The 19,372-nt window shown below is 41.0% G+C and overlaps 2 protein-coding genes across 2 annotated transcripts in view; one reads left to right on the plus strand and one right to left on the minus strand.

Moving 5' to 3' along the window:
* Positions 1 to 32: 32 nt before the first annotated feature.
* On the minus strand, positions 33 to 552 carry LOC108577315 (ribonuclease H2 subunit C). The gene is made up of 2 exons (XM_017940455.1): positions 408 to 552; positions 33 to 277 (listed from the first exon to the last, which is right to left on the minus strand). Exons 1-2 carry the CDS (start codon positions 550 to 552, stop codon positions 33 to 35), a joined length of 390 nt encoding a protein of 129 aa, XP_017795944.1.
* A 447-nt stretch (positions 553 to 999) lies between these two features.
* The window catches only part of LOC108577327 (dihydropyrimidinase), a 20,841-nt gene continuing 2,468 nt past the window's right edge, over positions 1,000 to 19,372 (plus strand). Inside the window, 7 exon segments of the mRNA XM_017940468.1 lie at positions 1,000 to 1,219; positions 11,817 to 11,911; positions 13,342 to 13,654; positions 14,719 to 14,898; positions 15,120 to 15,233; positions 15,952 to 16,184; positions 19,145 to 19,372. Coding sequence (XP_017795957.1) covers positions 1,181 to 1,219; positions 11,817 to 11,911; positions 13,342 to 13,654; positions 14,719 to 14,898; positions 15,120 to 15,233; positions 15,952 to 16,184; positions 19,145 to 19,372 — 1,202 coding nt within the window. The 5' untranslated portion in view covers positions 1,000 to 1,180.

The following is a 19,372-nucleotide window of genomic DNA, read 5'->3' on the forward strand; positions in this document are numbered from 1 at the left end:
TCTATAAAATTTTAAGTACTTTTATTTATTGTTTAATAACTTACTGCTTCTGCAATATCAATCCAATCTATTGTAGCTGCCACAACATCATTTTTAGACGGTAATTTATCATAATTCCAATAGGTAAAATATGAAAAAGTTCCTGTAGAATATAAGTTGCGTTCTACGTTTTCTACATCTGCCTTTTTGCGTTCAAGAAACGTAATTCCCTTGTATTTAGAAGGTATTGTCACTCTTTTTCCATCAAGCGGATATCCACGAAAAGATGATTTAAAATCTACACATAAGTAAAAATATTTATTTTATCCTTAAATATGTTATTTCAAATAATTCAGTTAATTGTACTGACAAGAAAGCAACTGTACACAAATATGCATTAATGATAAATTTAAATGTAACAAACATACGTTCATCATCTACTTTACGAATGTATGGTGTAAAATAAGAGGAAACTTTTGCAGATTCATCACCGCAAATTTTACATGGCATTAAATGTAACACACTTTCTTTTTCTTTAGATAAGTTCTGTTTCATATGTAAACGAATAGCCATGTTTTAACGGAAGTACTGTGTGCCTTTTGGGCGGAAACAAGTTCAATTTTTACAAATATTTTTCTTACTAATTATGACATAAATGTAATTTAATATTTTTTAGAACATATCTTTTATCTACTTGTAAATAACCTACAATTATAGGATTATAGAAAATGTTGTGATCTTTTATGAAACTTTTATGGTACTTGTATTATTCGTTTATCAAAATACATAACATCCAAGTGGGTTAAGATAAAAATAATTCGAATTTTCGGAACTTATGTTATTACACCAAATTAATAAAACATTTAGAACGAAAGTATATGTATCTCTGTAGTTGTTCACAGGCATACGATCAACCATGCTCAGTGGGGATGATCCCCACCTTCGCCTAAACGAAGGGAGTAGGGAGGAAAATTTACCACCGTCCTGGGACGCGCACTCGTAGCGTCAGTCGCAGTCGACTGTTCGAATTGATTCGATCTCACGCTTTTTGATTTACATCTTGCGAAAACTTCGTGCGAGTGACGCGATTTTCCCGTGCAAAAATAGCGTGTTCGCGTAACTTGGGCTAGGGTATACCATCCAACTGATAATATCGTGTAATTCGTTTGTTCGGAAAGCGTGATCTTTTATTTGATCGAAAATGACCACGCCGGTGAAGAAGGTGCCCATTCATCTGCAGGTCAGTTGGTTGCCGATTTATTCTCTTTCTGTTTTTTTGCGCTATTCCATTATTTCTGTTCACCTTTATGAACGTTCGTTGCTTTACGTTTAAATATCACTACGTAAATAAACTGCGTCAAACATTTCCTAAACGTAAATGTAGGTGGAGCAAAGCCCGGCTTATCAACTGCTATGCCGTAAATTGTATTTGCATCACGTGTGATGCTGGGAAACTAAAAGGATTTTGAAATATATACATTTTCGTTCAATCAGTTTTTTTTTTTTTGACACGAACTATAATACATACGATTCGCAATTCTCAAAATAAATTTTTCTCAGTCAAATATGTATAAGATATAACGAGCTGAATAAATGTTGCGTAAATAAAGATAGCATTCGAGGATATACGAAAATATATCAATTTCGATGTAACATTTTAACGATATATAACATACATAAAAGAAAAAAAAAAAAGAATCGATCTGATAACTACGGTATTGAAAGTAGAACTAGTCGTTCAGTAATCGGACGATAATTAATATCACGACAGAGCAAATAAACTTCTATACAGTAAGAGGGCAATCAGTACGGATAAATGCTCACGATGATAGAGGCTCGTGAACCGTGTGCAAATGTAAATCGATACAAGTATCTTTGAAACGCGATTAGTGCGGTAATAAAACCGGCACATCCTTAAATTCGATATCGTCTGTCGTTGATTCTTCGAGTAGAAATAGCCCACGTCTGAAACGCTTTATCGACCTGTTTTCGTCTATAATAATTAATAGAATATTCATACACCGTTCTAGCTAACTTTTCGATCAAATGCCACTCCCTACGTTCGAAGTGTCACTTTGAAAAAAAAGCACCGGTCGTCTTTTTTCGTAACGTTAACTTAAAGCATGCTGCATATATAAGGTCACTGAACTTGCGATCGATAAGTGAAGGCGGGTTTGATAAACTAGTTGCAATTAATAAAGATACCGCGAGAAAAATGTATTAACCGTTCAACGTTTATTCGATTTGAAATAGTAAGGTACAATTTTTTGGAAAATCGGCGTCGTTCGTTTATCCTGAAGTTTATTCGTTTGAATTTCTTTTTTCGTACCAGAAAATCATTTCTCTGTTGGCTTGTTTTAACCGCACGCAGGTTATAAGGGTCGTTAAACGATCCTAGCCTCGAGGCAGAAGTGTTTAGAAGGAAGGATATGGTAGAAAGTAAATACCTATACAGTATATGGGTGTTCCTGCGTCACTATTAAAACCGAAAGTTTCGTCGCATCATGGCGGTGATCGCAAGGTTGCTGTCTTATTGATCCGAGCATGTTGGCGCCCGGCACCGGTCTATCTCGCGGAAAGGAGCCAAGTTGCATGTCCACACGAAAATTAATGCATTATACGTACGGTTAGAGATTTATGCACAATAGGTCGCGCATCTATTCAACCGGGACACAATAAAACCAGATCTATACCCGTTTTCGTGATATACGTTCTCCTCCTATGGGAGAATCATAGACAATATATATACCCTGGCAGACAAAATCGAATCGAGCGACGACGACGACGTCTGCATTTTATTCTCCACCCACAACGTGGAGTCGCATCTCTGATGCACTCATATTTCGAAAGATTAAAATATACGAATACTCAGCTCGATTTAATCGTGACTTTGTTAAATGTATTATTCATACATAATCGTGAAAGTATCTCTCTTTAATTACGTTTTTTAGACTTCTTATTTCAACGATCGTGTACGTTAATTAGGTTCAGTCGGGATTTAGTTAATATGTAAAGTCGATTTTCTCGGAAACAATGTCTCTTGTGAAAGAGAAACTTTATTTTACACTTTCGATTCATTTTTTTTTTTTTTTTTTTTTGCAAAGAGTCACCTATTTTACAGTTGTAGCGTCAGTTGTATGTAGAACACCCTGTATATTAAAATCCTTCGAATATTAAGATAACAGAATGGAACCTCGAATAAAAAATTCTCAATCAGAACACCGTAAGGTTAACAAGTTGGTACCATCAGTTTCACATAGAACACCCTGTACATTAAAATCCTTCGAACGTTCAAATAATAGAGTGGAATCTCGACTAAAAAATTCCCAATCAGATCACCGTAAGATTAACAAGTTGGTACCACCAATTCCATACAGACCAGCCTGTACATTAAAATCCTTCGAACGTTAAAACGAAAAAAGTGTGAAGTCTCGAATATAAACGATCCGAACACCCGCAAGCTTAATAGAAGTACAGTTAAACAAGTTCCTCCCGGTATCTCTATCATCTCCCAAAACAATTTCCCCAATTACGTGAACCATGGATGTTACATAACACATGAGAATTTCCCAACTGTGAACGATCGAGTTATCCAAGTAGATGATCCCCTCTAATTATACCGAGTACGCGTGTTCCGATTCAGTAAAAGTTTACCCGAACTATTTCGAGCGGCCGTTCACGGACCAGCCAACCAGCCGCCGCGGAGGCGGCGGCGGCGGCGGCTGCGGAGGAACTCCGCAAAAGTCGATAACGGGAAATGGCTTTGGTTAATACGCAGGGCGGTTTCGGCGACGTTAATTCGTCGTCCTCGTCCACGTTGGGAAAATCGTACGCCACTGGGGCGTGTGCTCCACGGCTAGGAGTCACCACCAACGGGAGAGAAGAGAATACATACCGCGGGCAACGCCAAGCGAATCAATAGTTCGTCGACACTACACGTCCGCGACCCGAAGTCGGAAAAACCACCACGGGGCACGATTTTACGAGCCTGTGTCCCACTATGTGCTCGCGTCTCTTGTCGTCTAGACAGGCAAGACAGAGAACGTGTATATATCGCGAAGATCCTAACGTTTCCTCTCCCTCCCCGCCCCTCCCCTCACGAATGTCGTTTTCTCGCGTTGCTCACGGTATATACGCAAAGAGAAGACGGTTTCCGCGAGCAAAAATAAACCGGTGGATGGTGACTGACATTTTTACCCACGCGTTTTATCTCGATTACACCGGGACAGGAGGGGGGAATAGAAAAGTTGTAGAGTAGGGTACAATATAAATGTGAAGAATCGGAGTAGATTTCGTTGGCATTCGTAAGTTCCCCCCTCCTTCGTTTATACAGGGTCAGGTTGGTGTTTAATTGATATCGTTTCGTTACGGAGGTGAAATAGACGTGAAATTGGTTGGTACGGACCCTGTGTTGGAGGAATATTCGAGAATATCCGTGAAACGGTATTTCGTCGAACGGGGAAGTTTGTATTACTGCAGAAGGAGGAGGAACTTTTGAACAACTGTTACAACTCAAAAGTCTTCGCTAAGTCGAGGGAATAATAACTGACAACGATGACAAGTCGTTTATTTCTCAATCAGTAACTGCTATGAAACCGAGAAACATCCTACAACTTCGTTACAATAGCGAACGATTCTTTCGGGGAATCCCCTCGGACCAGCGCGAAATATTCGCAGGGGAAATAAACTGGCCACGAACGTCGTTGCAACTTCGCAGTTAGCGGAATTAGCCGCGGCTGCGTATATCCTATCGACACGAATATTTCGCGTTACCCCGGGAATCCCCTTGATCCTTAACCCTAGTACGGTCTTCGGGTCATTTTTGACCCATCGCCTTCTAATTTCCTTTTCACAACTTTTTCTGTCGTCAAGTTTGTATTCTCTTAACGTCGCGTTAAAAGTTCATTGTCTGTATTCGTATAGGCGTGCTGGTAACAAAAATTATCGCTCGCAAGGTGTTCGGATTAAAAAAAGAAACACTTCGACAAATCGTCAATGAGCACGTTTTATCCAAATCTAACGAACCTTTTGCTCAAACACCACTCTGTATATACGTTTCACGCGAAGAAAGAACGAAGAAAAAGACATTTTACGCATTAGCATACACCTGTCCTATAATTCGGCTTCTACCAGCGGCAAGTGTTTCTACACTTGTGTGCGCTCGTTGTCGTTTGTTTGCCTCGCCGAGAACTTGACGGTGAATTTAGTCGGGATGGAAGTCGGTCAGTCGAAATGCAGATTACCAGCATTATTCTCCCGTGGCATAAATAGACACTGGGAAGCCAGGTGTGAGCCGGCGCTGTCGTTTCCGTGGCAGTTTATCGCGAATGGAAATTGGAGCACGCTGCCATTTCGTTATTGACCTTTTTTTCTCTCTCTCCTCCTCCGCTCTCTTTCTTTCATCGTGCGTTCCTTTGTCTCGTTTCTTTTTTTTTTTTTTTAAATTCAATTACACACAGCCGGAATGACGATTGAAAGACGGATTGCACTTGAGCATATTCCTTTGTCCACGCGTGTTGCTTACGCGGGGGTGTGATTCCCCGGTGTTGTTCGCGTGACGAAACAGCGTCGTGAAGGGTAAATCCTTACGTTTCGCCGTTGTTACACGTTACACAATGTTGAACTACGCGAAAGCTACGATACCAATTTCTCTCTAATCCAATATTTATCGACCGTTGTAATACCATTCACTGGTGCGCGATATACGGAGGGGGAGTACTAGCTCCGATTACTTTCTTCGATTCTACGCATCGTGAAGTCTAGATTCCGAGTAACACAATCCTCGAGTTTTACATCTCGAACTCGTTCTATCTCCGCCAGCGAGGTTACACGTTTGCCGCAGAGTTGTGCACGACTTGTCCCGTGTTAGTTTAACACGAATTCCGATTGCTCACGCTTCGGATATCGTCGCTCTATGAAAGCGTTAAGAAAATGTGCGCTGTGCAAATTATGTAACGTTGTGCAATTGCCTCGGAGGCTCCTTAGGTTGCATCCGCGCGTATTAAATGACCGAACGTGTCCACCTTTTGGAGTTCGTTCGAACGGTGAAAAAAGAAGGAGGGAAAAAAAGGAATGTATATTTTAATACAGGCGAATGTTGCGTTTGCGGTAATTAAAAAAAATTTAATCACAGCGTGCGATACTTAGGTGATCTCTATAAATTTGCACACGGTGCATTTCACTCCGAGGAGTCAAACCGGCGCTTAGAAATCAACTCTGTTAGTTTCGCTCCTTAAAGACGAAGGAAAATCCTTTTCCCATCGTGAAAGCGGTCAATTATCATTTTTCTTGACGTTCGCGCGCCGAATGGTCTGTGTACCGTAATTTAAGAAGAAATCGCCTTTTAATTAGACCAGAGACAGACTGGAACGGTGGATTCTCGAGAGACGACGTTTCGTCGGTGCACGCAACTCTTGCTTTGCCCATCATTTATATCGTACATTGTTACGATGTATCGCGTGTACATATATATATATATATATGTATATTTGAGAAAACGTGAACATGGGGCTGAGTGGCTCTGGTCAAGGAATCACGATTCCATGGAGTTTCGCGTGATAAGAATAGAGGCGAAGCGTAGTCAATCGAAACTAGAGAGTCCAGTTACCAGACTTCATCCGGTGTGATAAGATCATCCATTTAGACGGCGTTCTCTCCCGTGCAGACGAATTCACGGCATGCAGGCTACGGGAAAATGCCGGAGATATTGATTTTACTGTAACCAGGAGCGTATACATCCGTGCGGGGGTGGAAGATCTTACGTCGCCTTGTGCCATTGTCCTTCTCTCCGCTTTTATCAGATGCTCCCGAAAAAAATGTTCGATTACAAGCTTATCGTGCGACGAAGATCGTGTTCCATTGTACGACCTATATGCGGCACTTGACACGTAAAACAGTTTTATTTGTGTTTCGTTGGAACGAAAACGGGGCCAAAATTGTTTAAATACGATCTTCACATATGTATGTATCTACTTGGTGGAAATACAGAGAGTGGGCTATGTGAACAGGACATCTAATCTAATCTCCGTAGTCGATCGAGTACCAGTAATTGAAATAATTTCAAAGGGTGACTTTTTAATCGAAGAAATGGCAAAAAATGAAAGTTTCAAAGTTGATTGAAAATTTTCGAGTCTAAGGTGATTTTAAAGTTGTGTTATTGTGCATGTTTAAATACTCATCAGTGTCTGCTATAACGTACAGTAGAAAGAAATATGTCCCTGAAGAAAAAAAAGGAAAAATGGAGTTTGTAAAAAAAATTTTCTCTTTTACACAAATCATATTTGATAATTTGTCCTAATGTATACAAAGGGTGAGAGACATAAAGCGTGACAATTGAATATTTTGAAAAACATTGGTGAAATTAAAAAAAAGTGTTTTAACTTTATGGTATAAATAAGTAAAACATGTAGAATAAAATTTCATTTTTCCTTAGTTTTCAAGAAAATCTCAGCTTTGTGGCTCAGTTTTAGCCTTAATTTTTCAGAGAACTCAGGTTCGAAAAAAAAAAAAAAAAAAAAAAAAAAAACGAGCAAAAAAGGAATGACATTCGTAAAAAAATTTGTCTTCCGCCTTGTTCACCCTTTGAAACCACTGAAAAATACGTATAAAAACTTTCTCACACCACGACAGCTAGAGAATGATAATTGGTTGGCCCGTTTCACGTGGCCCACCCAGTTACAAAGATTCGACATTACTTTCCGTACATGCGCTATCGTAAATTCTCGAAAAATCGGGAGTGTGGGATCGACGTTGTTCCGAAGTGGACGTGCGGAGATTTCTTAAAAATCACGCGTACGGTACCGCGGGTAACGTATTTTAAGCCGCTGTCTGCTGAAAATATCCAAGCAGAGATCCTCTAACACACATGAAACGCATATGTTTCACGCCCGTGCCTAATAAACTATACCGCAGAAGATGACAAGGTCTCTCTCTCTCTCTCTCTCTCTCTCTCTCTCTCTCTCTCTCTGCCCACGTGAATTGCATCAACGAGTTCACGATATTCGTATTGGATTATGGACACAAGGAAGGTTCGTTTTTCTACTTGATGGTAAGAGCACCGTCTACGGACTGAGAATTGCTCCTACGCAACGCCCTAATATTGTCTACGACCCCGCTTGGGACCGAAGGGCCTTTTGTCACGTATCATAAACATTTAGATCTTTACTAAACAGAGGTGGTAAGGCTAAACGGATTTCTCCGAACGTATACAAAAGTAATATATACTTCCTAGTAAGGCGTTAGATTAATTTTTGTTATATCTAACTGACTGATAAATCTAACAATTCGTTCCATTTCTTTCACTTCACAATCGAACCTCATTCTTCACTTACATACTCAGGTCGCTTTACTGTCTCCTCCTGTACACCCTAATAGGCGTAAACAAACCGTATTCTTTTAACTTCTATTTATCCCGCAACATCCGGCAAACACCATCCCTCCATCCCTTTTTCCAACCCTCCGAAATCCGATTTAACGAACGTACACCTCGCGGCGAACACTTAGGGAGGAGAGACAGAGAAGAGGGGTCGGTGTAGATTGGGATCGATTTCACGAAAGCCACCACAGTTCACGGTGGTTTAGATTCGCGGGGGAGAGAAGTACGGAGCAATTTTACGGGGCGGAGACTTTGGCTGGCGTGAAGGGTTTGTTGCAGCACGCGTTGCATTAGAGTGTGGCGAGAGAGAAGGGTGCGCACCCACCCTAGATCGGTTATAAAACGCGGGGGTGGTTGGCGGTGACAACGATGGATTGTCCTTTTTGTTCCTTTCTAACTCCCTCCTGTTTTGTTCACCCCCGATCTTTCTCCCCCTTGTGCCCGCCTTTTATCTTTTGCCCGTAGGGTGGAGGAGAGACCCTAAGGGGGGTGATAGTCGAAAGTCCTTTCATGCAACCTGCGTGCACTCCTTTCTACACCGCTCCTTTCAATTTCCTCCACGCTGAGATAATATTTATGCGTTACGACCGCGCGCTCTCCTTTATGACCCATCGAGTGTCGTCGGATTAGGAACGGTGTTCTTAATCACGGTGATTCTCCCTTCCCCCCTCCTTGTTGCGTTTGATCGTTCCGTTGATTCCTCGGACGCTATTGTCTCTGAAGCTTTACGTGTGAAAGAAAGAACAACGACGGAGAACACTGTTGAATTTTTGTGAAAATAGAATTGTACTTGTGTCAATTGGATAGAGGGATGGCGTGTGATCGTTGCACGCACGGCCGGGTCAAATATGACCCGATGAAAGTGAAAGCACATTTTCTTAAATTTTGCCAAGTATCATAGAGCGTTCATTTAAGTCTGCAAAGCTGTAGCGATTTATATTTCGCTCTTCGAGGCGTTTTTCTTCGCTGGCGCTCTAAATTCGCGGAACAATGACGAACGTAGTTGGAAAAGAAAGACACTGAATCCCACAGGATCTGCGACAGCGAGAAAAGTTCGTACTTCGCGGTGTGAACGAACAGGCAAATTTCACCGAATACTTCCGTTGCCCCTGCGAATACTTCGCGAAAGAAATCCGCGAGAGAATCGTTGACACTCGCTAAGTTGGGAGGAGGGAAGGCGTTGAAAATCGCGACGAAGTAAAGAGAGAGAAAAAGAAAGCGAATTTCTTTGTTCCCACCGGAAATTGTGCGTAAACGTTGAACTTGATTTTTCATACAACGATTGTATGGTAATAGGTTCGATGTGGATCGGTGGAAAACCGTGTGTTTTTCCGTGTCGAGAACGTTTTGCGGTGGAGAAACGTTGTACTCCTTCGTATGGAAAGATGTATCGCGGAATAGGGGGGTCGTAACGCTTATCAGTCGCGGCACATCGCGTATACTGCTCTAAATCCAGCATTGGCGGAAGTGCGTGAAGCGTAGCTTCTATTATATACTGATTGGTATACCATAGCGTGGAGGCAATATACGCACGTTAATCGTCTGCACCGGATGTCGGATCCGACGCACGTTGCAAACGAATATCAAGGACAGTATGCGCGGGGGGTTTGGCCAAGCTCTTCAATGGCCAGCAATTTCGTACGGGACGAAGATATATTTTTTTTAAGCCGTCGCTTCAAGACTTCGTACTTTCGTACAAGTTTATAACAACGTTGCCTGCCACACGCCGGATTTACACGTTGCTCCTCAGGGTGCCACAAGAAAATTTTCATTATTTTAACCCTTTCGACTCCTTTGTCGAGTGTGACTCGACGTCAGTTTTATTCACAGGTACGAATGAAGTAATTTTTAAATTGCCAGTTTAAATATGTATTACATTTCGCGACATTTTTTTTACCTGGATGAGCAATAGGTACACACATGTATGACCCTTAATGCCATTTTCAATGTAATTAATAAAACAAATTGTTTAAATTGGTTCCTATCGACCAAGTGTCTTTTGAAGCGCATTTCAAATAAAATTGTTAAAGTAATAGGGAGAAAATTTTTAAAAAAATTTGGAGTTCAAAGGGTTAAGCATGATATTATATTATGCTTATCGTGCTGTATTATTATTTGTTTTTTTTTTTTTTAAATTCAAAATAATGTCTAGTTAACTACGACGTTGAAAATGTTTAGTCGATTCAATATTCATTTTATTTGAATTATTCTAAACATTTGGGGCCCCCATCGAGGAAACAATCTCCGGTCACAGGTGAACAACGTGGCGGTAAACGTGTTAACCCTTTCGCTGCGGCAGAAATTTTCATTCGCAACCACCACTGAAAACTTTCTTATTTCACCCGTGTATCGTTTTAAATGTTCGATTTATTAAATTAAGGTAGAATTGCGTAAAGGATAAAATATTAATCCTTCGACGTTATGATTTCTTCTCCTGACTGTGCATCTAAGCGTCCAGCTGTACACCGTTTTAGTACTATCTTTAACACGTTCGTCGCCACGTCACCCATATCTGGGTGACGTTCTTCTTCGTCAAGCTAAATAGGATTTCACAAGTAATTTATAAAAATCCATATAACACAAGAATTTAATGGAATATCACACTATATTATACTATACATTAATTTATATTTAAAATAAAATACAACATTATACTACGTAGCATGGTATTCGTTAAAACAGTTGGAACACATTTCTGGTGATTTTGGACAATTGGGACAATATGTTGTCGTCTTTTTTACATTTTTTCTCGCTTCCTAAGCTAATGTATTATGGATCGATTAAATTTGCCAATCTTCAGTTTTACAAATGAAATCGAAGATTGGAATTAAAATTAATGTTTCTTACCGATGTGACTGTTTTTATCAGATCTTCGCGAAAATCTGCGGCACGTGTCTGACTCCGTTATTACACGGCGGAGGGGTTACTTTTAGGTTAGGAATGATCAGCAGTGAAGTAATTTTTCAAAGCGCGCCTACAGGCGTCGATAGCAGTGAGAGGGTTGAATATTTATAAATAGAATGCTGTTTAAATAGGATTTATACATTAGAACTTTTTTTTATCTAGGTTAATAGACGAGTGACCTATAAATGTTGAATCTCAACTAGAAAATTGACGCTTGATGTAACCCCTATCCCCCAACTATGTACCGACTGACGATCATTTTACCTTACCAATGGGGTATTAACAATGAAAACACAGAAATGACGACAAAGATAGTAGGGAAAAGAACGACGCGTGTAATACAATATACGATAACAAATTCATGTAAAAGATATCGATGAATGTTTATACTTTAACACGGATAATAATCAGGTAGAGCGGTAGATTACCATGATACACGCATAATAATATACACGGCTTCGCTAAGGTCTCTTTAAAGGTTACCATTCAATAGCATTCAGCATTGCGGTACAATTTCGATAAAAATTCGTAAAACGATACCTCACCGTTCTGTTTCTAGAGCGCGCAAAACAGGCTGCTGATTAGGGACGGCAATGTGATTAACGAGGATCACATAGCCAACTGCGACGTGTACATCGAGGACGGTATCATCAAGTAAGAGATCTCTACATTTTATATATGTATATGTATATATCTTTACCTCTGTTAATTATTACGTATGTGTGTTACGTGAATCGTGAACGAAAAAACGTCTCGTATAAACTCTAGAACTCCGTTTCCAATGTTCGTTTTATGTACAATTGTCCACTCCCTGTTCTGACATTTATATCCATCAATCGTGATCGTATTGTTACGTAAATCGTGCAAAAGAAGACGGTCCAGGAACACGTTCGATCATAAGCAAATCATAACACTTTCGGATTTACACCTACGAACGAACGAACGTTCGGACGTTTCATTCAACATTCCGCTCGCGTGTTTGCTCGCCACTTTACGCAACCGAAACGCGATACACACACCAGAAGTTTTATCAATGAGCAACCAGAAGGAGATAACACACCGATGGTCGGCGTAATTTGTCAAATAAGCGTGACATGCTCCGCCTAATGGGTAGTTTAAAGGCCGTAATATCGGCTGTCTGTTTAGTGGCGCGTAATTATGCACCGTGGAAAAAGGATCAAGGTGGTCGTCACGACCTCCCTCATCGATTTTTCTCTTCTCTCATTCTCTTCCGTTTTTTTTTCTTTTTTCTCCAAGTAAACATCGGTATCGCGAAGTTTTGATACCGTCTTGTTATCTATCTTTTCTTTTAACATTGAACGAAATCTCGATAATTTATATTTTTCATCGGGTCATTTTGAAATTTCCCGCGGTTTTCAACCGTTCACCAGTTTCTAACAGAACCGAACACCAATTTGAAATTTTTACGTACGGGGAATTGATTTTTGTGATACGTTGGCAAAAGTGTATCGAACGTTGCAGAAATTATTCGAAATGAAAATGATCAATTTCAGTGGAATTATGTTTTTTTCAAAATGAACGGCTTGAAACCGCGGGAAATTTCGAAATGAGCTAATAACTTGTAACGATTCCAAACTTTTAACCTAGAATGTACGATACTTCACTGAATCATTTCCCTCCCCAAAAGATAATTAAAGAATAACAAACCTCAAACCCTACACAAAAACGATTTAAGAAACAGGAAGTTATTGAAAACGCCTTTCAAAATTTTCTTTCTCTTGGAAATTCCAATTTTTATATACACGGAATTAATGCTCTTATGCCGCGTTGACAAAAGTGCACCTAACATAATGAAAACGATTTGAATATAAAATTCTTCAATTACGACGAAGTTATATTTTTTTTTCAACTCGAAACCGCGGAAACTTTGAAAATTACCCGATAAGTGTAAAGTTTAAATATTGAGAAATTGATACGATATCTCGTGATCATGACAATATCTATATGTGTAGCCTCTGATACACACACGATTTCCACCTTGAATCCCTTCATTTATCTGTAATAGATTAATTGATCACATTTAATCAAACACTTCGATTACAGCAGGAACGTTCTATTTCCAGGGAAATGGGCAGGAATCTGATAATACCTGGTGGCACGAGGATCATCCAAGCGAGGAACAAGTACGTGCTTCCTGGTGGCATAGATCCGCACACCCATTTCGAATTGGAGATGATGGGCGCCAAGTCTGTGGACGATTTTTATCAAGGAACCAAAGCAGCTATTGCTGGTGGTACGACGATGATTATGGACTTCGTCATTCCCAGGAAAGACGAGTCTTTAATTGAAGCATACGAGAGGTACAGGGAGACTGCTGACCAGAAAGTCTGCTGCGATTATGCTCTCCACGTCGCTATTACGTCCTGGAGTCCAAAAGTGAGCAGACCCGTAACAGACGAGAACAATTCGATATATTTAGCGAATTGTCCATGAAATTCGGAAGGAAGGATTTCTCGACGTGTTCGGTTTTATCGCAATTTACAAAGAACGACGAAATTAACAGAGATACAACTAGCTAGGCGTTGCAAATGACTAACGTCAAACACAGCAAGTATGATACAGTTCACACGCGTTCTCCATTCTATTTAGTCAGCCAGAATGAGATAATTACCGTAACACGAGTCCTTCCTGGAAAAGAAAGCACGTCAGGGCATGACCTCTTTCTTGCGTGTCTCGTCTCTCTCGTTCGCAAGCGCGTTATTTCACAAAATTAGACGTTATAGAGAGTCATACGGTGATACACAGACACACCAAGTGGAAGCAATTTCACGACAACCTAATGTGTATACAAATGTCGAATAGAATTTTACGTAATTCCATTGTAAGGATCGTCGGAAATTGTTAGGTAGAGTGAGGTTGACGCGTTACGCTGTTACGCCCTGCGAATCGTTTCTTTTGTCGTGGCGCGTTTACTGTGTCAATTAAATGATTGCAATTGTCGGACGGGGGTGAATTAACAGGAAAATTACACACACGGATCGATTATCCGTCACGTCATTTCGTATCGTTCTAATCAAACGTTAAATGTACGGGATAAATCGGTACGAATGTAACCAAGTGTGAAGCTAAATGGCCTAGATCTCTCGACTAGTTCTGTTGCGGTGGTGGTGTATCTAGCTTGGACGTTTCTAAATACGGCGAACGACCACACCGATCTCGTGGCAAATTGGCAAATCGTTCCGCGAATCTGTTAGGTAGCAGCTGTTTGCCCCTGGCGTCTGTTGTAACTGTAATCGTGACTGTGAATGGAATACCGACGTGCGATCATCGGTGAGGAAATGATCGCGAGGAGAGCCGCCGCCGCCGCGTACGGATGCATGCAAATCGGCGTGCTCCTTATTTGACGGCGCTTGTCGGACACTTATTCTTCTTCTTCGGTCTGTTCGACGCGAAATTCCGTTCCGTTCCGTATATTCACGGGTGTCCTATCTGTGTTTCAGGTTAAAGAGGATATGGCCACGCTGGTGAAGAAACACGGTGTGAATAGCTTTAAAGTGTTCATGGCCTACAAGGATACGTTTATGCTGAGGGATCCGGAATTGATCGAGGTGTTCAAGACCTGTAAGGAATTGGGCGCTATTGCTATGGTCCATGCGGAAAATGGCGATATTATTGCCGAGGTACGCGAGGAACGTTCTGATTTTACCGAGGATCGCGGTTACCGTTTATATCCTTGAAACGAAACGAGCGCGTTTCGTTCGAGACGTTTTACCGCGTTTCGCGTTCTTCCATCGTATAACATCATCTGGCAAAAATAGACACACGATGCAACAACGCGCGTTTCACCGTCACGAATCCTCTCAAGGATCCTCCAGAGCAGGATCGTCCGAAATTGTTTCAGAACACGAAACGATTGCTGGAGGCCGGAGTTACCGGGCCGGAAGGTCACGAAATGTCGCGGCCGGAAGAAGTGGAAGCGGAAGCTGTGTACAGGGCTTGTGTTCTCGCTAATCAGGTATTATAAAGTATGAAACGTAGAGAACGTTTTCTTTCTTTTCTAGAAGTTCATTTTATTAGTCGTTCACAAAGTACGCTTGTTTACTGTTTCTATACCAGCGCTACAGAGAGATCTATGTGTTTTATAATAACACTACTTTGCAGGTCTTAAACAACAATTGTCATACTCATATGTCGGGTCACACAATGCTGAATGAATTTTCGTTAGAGCGCGTCATAGTCAGTGTTAATGAGATAATGCAGAAAGTGGAACAAGTAAAGATCAGCTGAAAAATTTGGGAAAGGGTCTTTGGGGTAGTTAGGTGATGCAGGAGGAAAGAGATAACGAGAATAGGTAGAAAAGGAAAGAGTATGGCCGCGTTTCGTCCTGGGATCTCCTATAGTGGACCTTGTCATCAAGTAAGACTACTAGAAGACCCGTGCTTTAGACACGAAGGGACTGTTAGATTCAGGTCGGAAGTTGTATATATACAAACGGGAGACTTTAACGAGGACCAGCGAGAATTGGTTGTTAGTTCTGTCCCTCTGGTGGTCGAGCGTAGGAGGGAATCGCGACAGGTTAAAAGATACTTTGTTGTTCCATTTTCGTTTGTACGTTCATTATAATTTTCATTACACATGTATCTACTTACGACGATAGTTTCGTCGTTTTATGAGGCACTCAGATGACACGAATTACACCGAAGCACAAATCCATGAATATTCTGCATGCTTAGGTGAATTGTCCGCTGTATGTAGTGCATGTGATGAGCCGTAGCGCCGCAGAAGTAGTGGAAGCCGCACGTAAGCGTGGCCAATGCGTCTTCGGCGAGACCTTGGTAGCCGCAATTGGCACAGATGGCACCAACTACGCCCACAAATGCTGGAAACACGCTGCAGCGCATGTTTTGAGCCCACCCCTCAGGCCAGACCCAGATACACCGGCTGCGCTCATGAATATGTTGGAGAAGTGAGTCGGAGTCACCGTGAATCTCTTGTTTAGGGTGACTTTGACATCGAGAGCACATTAATTAGCAGCCCTGTTTTGCAAATTATCGTTTGGTTTGTGTTTCTTTTTTATTGCGTTGGTAAATTTGGATCAATTGTATAGTTTACACTGCTGCCGCAAAATTACACAAATGGTAGGAACCGAATGTAATAAAGGTTAGAACTCCAAACCACAATACTAACATCTGACATGTGGAACTTATTAGAAACTATCCCACAGTCATAAGAGCCGACACTCAAGGCGTCAAGGTCGTGTAAGACACAGTAAGAGACTGTTCTGTGTGTTGTAAAACTCAATGATTCCAGGATGTTAGTTTTTTGTGGGGATTTCGTCCCTAATGAATTTTGTAAAGTTGCGTAGTGTTTCAAAATTGGCGCCTTTTGTATACCAGGTTCCCCGCGAGTTCAAGTAGTTTCTATGAGGTTCTGTGAACTTGGCGCTTGGCGCTTCTATTTAGTTTTTTTTTTTTTTTCATTTTTTACTTGCAATTGTTCATGACACGTCTTGTAGACACAATTCCATTAATAGAAATCTACGTAGTACTCGGAAATGTTAGCAGTACATAGCGTAAATATCCCGTAACATAGATACAAACACTGAAGTGCAATTATAGTTTCTCAATGTTGCATGCACCGAAAATTATATTTAGAATGTTCCGTTGTAATACTCGTGCATGCATGCTGATCGTAATCGCAGTTTCGCTGGTATTACTTTTCCTTTGCCCTATTTCTTTTGAAATCACTGTTGTACAGCTGGCACGGTTCTCTTCTTCATTGTATAAACGTAGTCTATCTCAACTCGTAGATTGCCTTTGAATTACAGTTAGCCACGTTACTGTGAACACGGCCGAAAATAATTCTCAAATTTATACCCTTTCCTAACTTTTTAATTTCCTCTGTGAAAAAAGAAAGAAAAAAGAAAAGAGTAACGATAGTTCTGTTAATTTAAACGTTCCTTATTTATCTGTCAAGTATACCAAAATTTCTCTCCTTTTTTTCAGCTATGGTCACATTCTTTAACTTGCAAAGAATGGACGTCAGGGTGAATGAGTTTCCGTGAATTCTGTTTAGGTGAACTGTCCGCTGTACGTAACAGCAGTGACCGGCAAGTTAGCAGCTGATATTATCGGGACGAAAAAGTCTGAGGGTAACATTGTATTCGGGGAGACTGTCGTAAGTGCCGTGGCTATTGACGGTAGTATGCAATACGGGAAAGATATGGAAAATGGCAGACGTTTCGTTACTAGCCCGCCATTGAGACCCGATTCCAGCACACCTGAACATCTAATCAAGCACATGGTCAAGTACGTAATCCAGCTGCGAAGTCGTTTCTATTAAGGGTACCGTATATACATATAGTATATATCAATACAGATCGCGATAAACATGTCTGACAAGATTTGTGTCAAGCAACAAACATCAAAAATTTGTCGTCACCTATAGTTAACACGTTCGCTGCCACCGTCGACACATTGTCGACACAGAGTGACTTGTCCCGTGTGCCACCGTCGACACAGTGTCGACGCAGAATGACTTGTCCCCGTGTGCCACCGTCGACACAGTGTCGACGCAGAATGACTTGTCCCGTGTGCCATCGTCGACAGTGTGTCGACAGTGTATCGATCGATCACCGCTTCAACGTTAAAAGTTGATACCGTCCCTATGTGATCGACGATCTGTCACCACATAAATCCTCGTGAAAGTCACACGTTTGGGTAAAACGTTGTGAATTGGTGACACATGATACACGTGAAACAGTGAAATAGACATTGAGATTGTTTTTATCGATACAGATCTGAATGTGTACGGAGCCCTTTAAATAAGATGTAAAGTGAATTACTCTATTGAGGCTTCCGGGTGTAAACCGTGTTCATGTGGAGGAAGAGTTGCGACGATTGGTGAGCATTGGAAGTCACTTCATCGGGGTTCCATCGACACAGGGTTCGTGTGTTATTCGAACACCGATGAAGTGAGCTGCAGCGCTTACATACGAACCCTGACGAAGTGAGCTGCAATGCTTACGAATTGTCAGAACATTTCTTCCATGAGGAGACACGCTTTACGCCCGGAAGCCTGAACATTGTAACGACTGTGCGATGCAAATGTTTGATGAAAAGTGAAGTGACTATTTTTTTTACACAAATTTTTCTTATGATTTCGCCGCTAATACGACCTACTTGAAATACTTAACGGTGTCATCCTTTTTGTGATCGTTGATCCTCGAGATTTTAAGCGTTTCTGTACACCAAAAACGATCAACAACCCTATATATCTATGTACAATTTTAAGAATCATCTAACGAAGCAAAACACGTAGCTAAGTGGGAGATCTATCAAATAGAGTTCCCGCTATTTATCTCTTTTCAAGTGTTTCAAGCACTTCGCTGTTCGAGCCTGTCAGCTTGTTACGTGTATGTCCTGCACACGAAAACTAGATATACAAGAAAAACTCGTCGATAGGCACAGATGCATACGAGAAGAATTTTCACACTTTGCCGTGGGTCACGTGCGTGTGCGTTTCGCGTGTTGCACGAGCATTCAAATGGCAATGATAAATTACAGCAACGAATTGGCACGCACGATATATAAGGCTAACTGAACGTAATTTTAATAGACACCGCGTGGGAAGTCGGTTTTATCTTGTTGCTGGTATTAAACTTGATTATAAACGGGCAGAGGAAAATTCGTTTAGAGATTATTCGACGACGGTCAGCATTCGACTTTCTCAACTCGATCGATCATAATTTATGATATATAACACACAAACACCAAATGTTACATGTTAAGAAAAAAAGTTATTCTAGTTTGTCAGATGTCAAGGTAACCTTTTACTCTTCCAGACTCTCCTTCTTTTTTTTTCTTCCAAATTCCATCCCATTTGAACGTACAAATTATTCAACCTAGCGATATTCTATCTCGCCAGAGAGAGCCTTCAGGTCGTTGCCAGCGATCACTGCACCTTCAGCTCGGAACAGAAAGCTCTGGGTAAAGACGACTTCTCCAAGATACCTAATGGTGTGAACGGAGTCGAAGACCGGATGTCCGTTCTCTGGGAGAAAGTGAAGAAGAACGAATCAGATCCTATGTTTTACGTTGCGTATACAAGTACAAATGCCGCAAAAATCTTCAATTTGTATCCAAGGAAGGGCGC

Source organism: Habropoda laboriosa, unplaced genomic scaffold (assembly GCF_001263275.1).
Source record: "Habropoda laboriosa isolate 0110345459 unplaced genomic scaffold, ASM126327v1 scaffold697, whole genome shotgun sequence".
Taxonomy (NCBI): Eukaryota; Metazoa; Arthropoda; class Insecta; order Hymenoptera; family Apidae; genus Habropoda; species Habropoda laboriosa.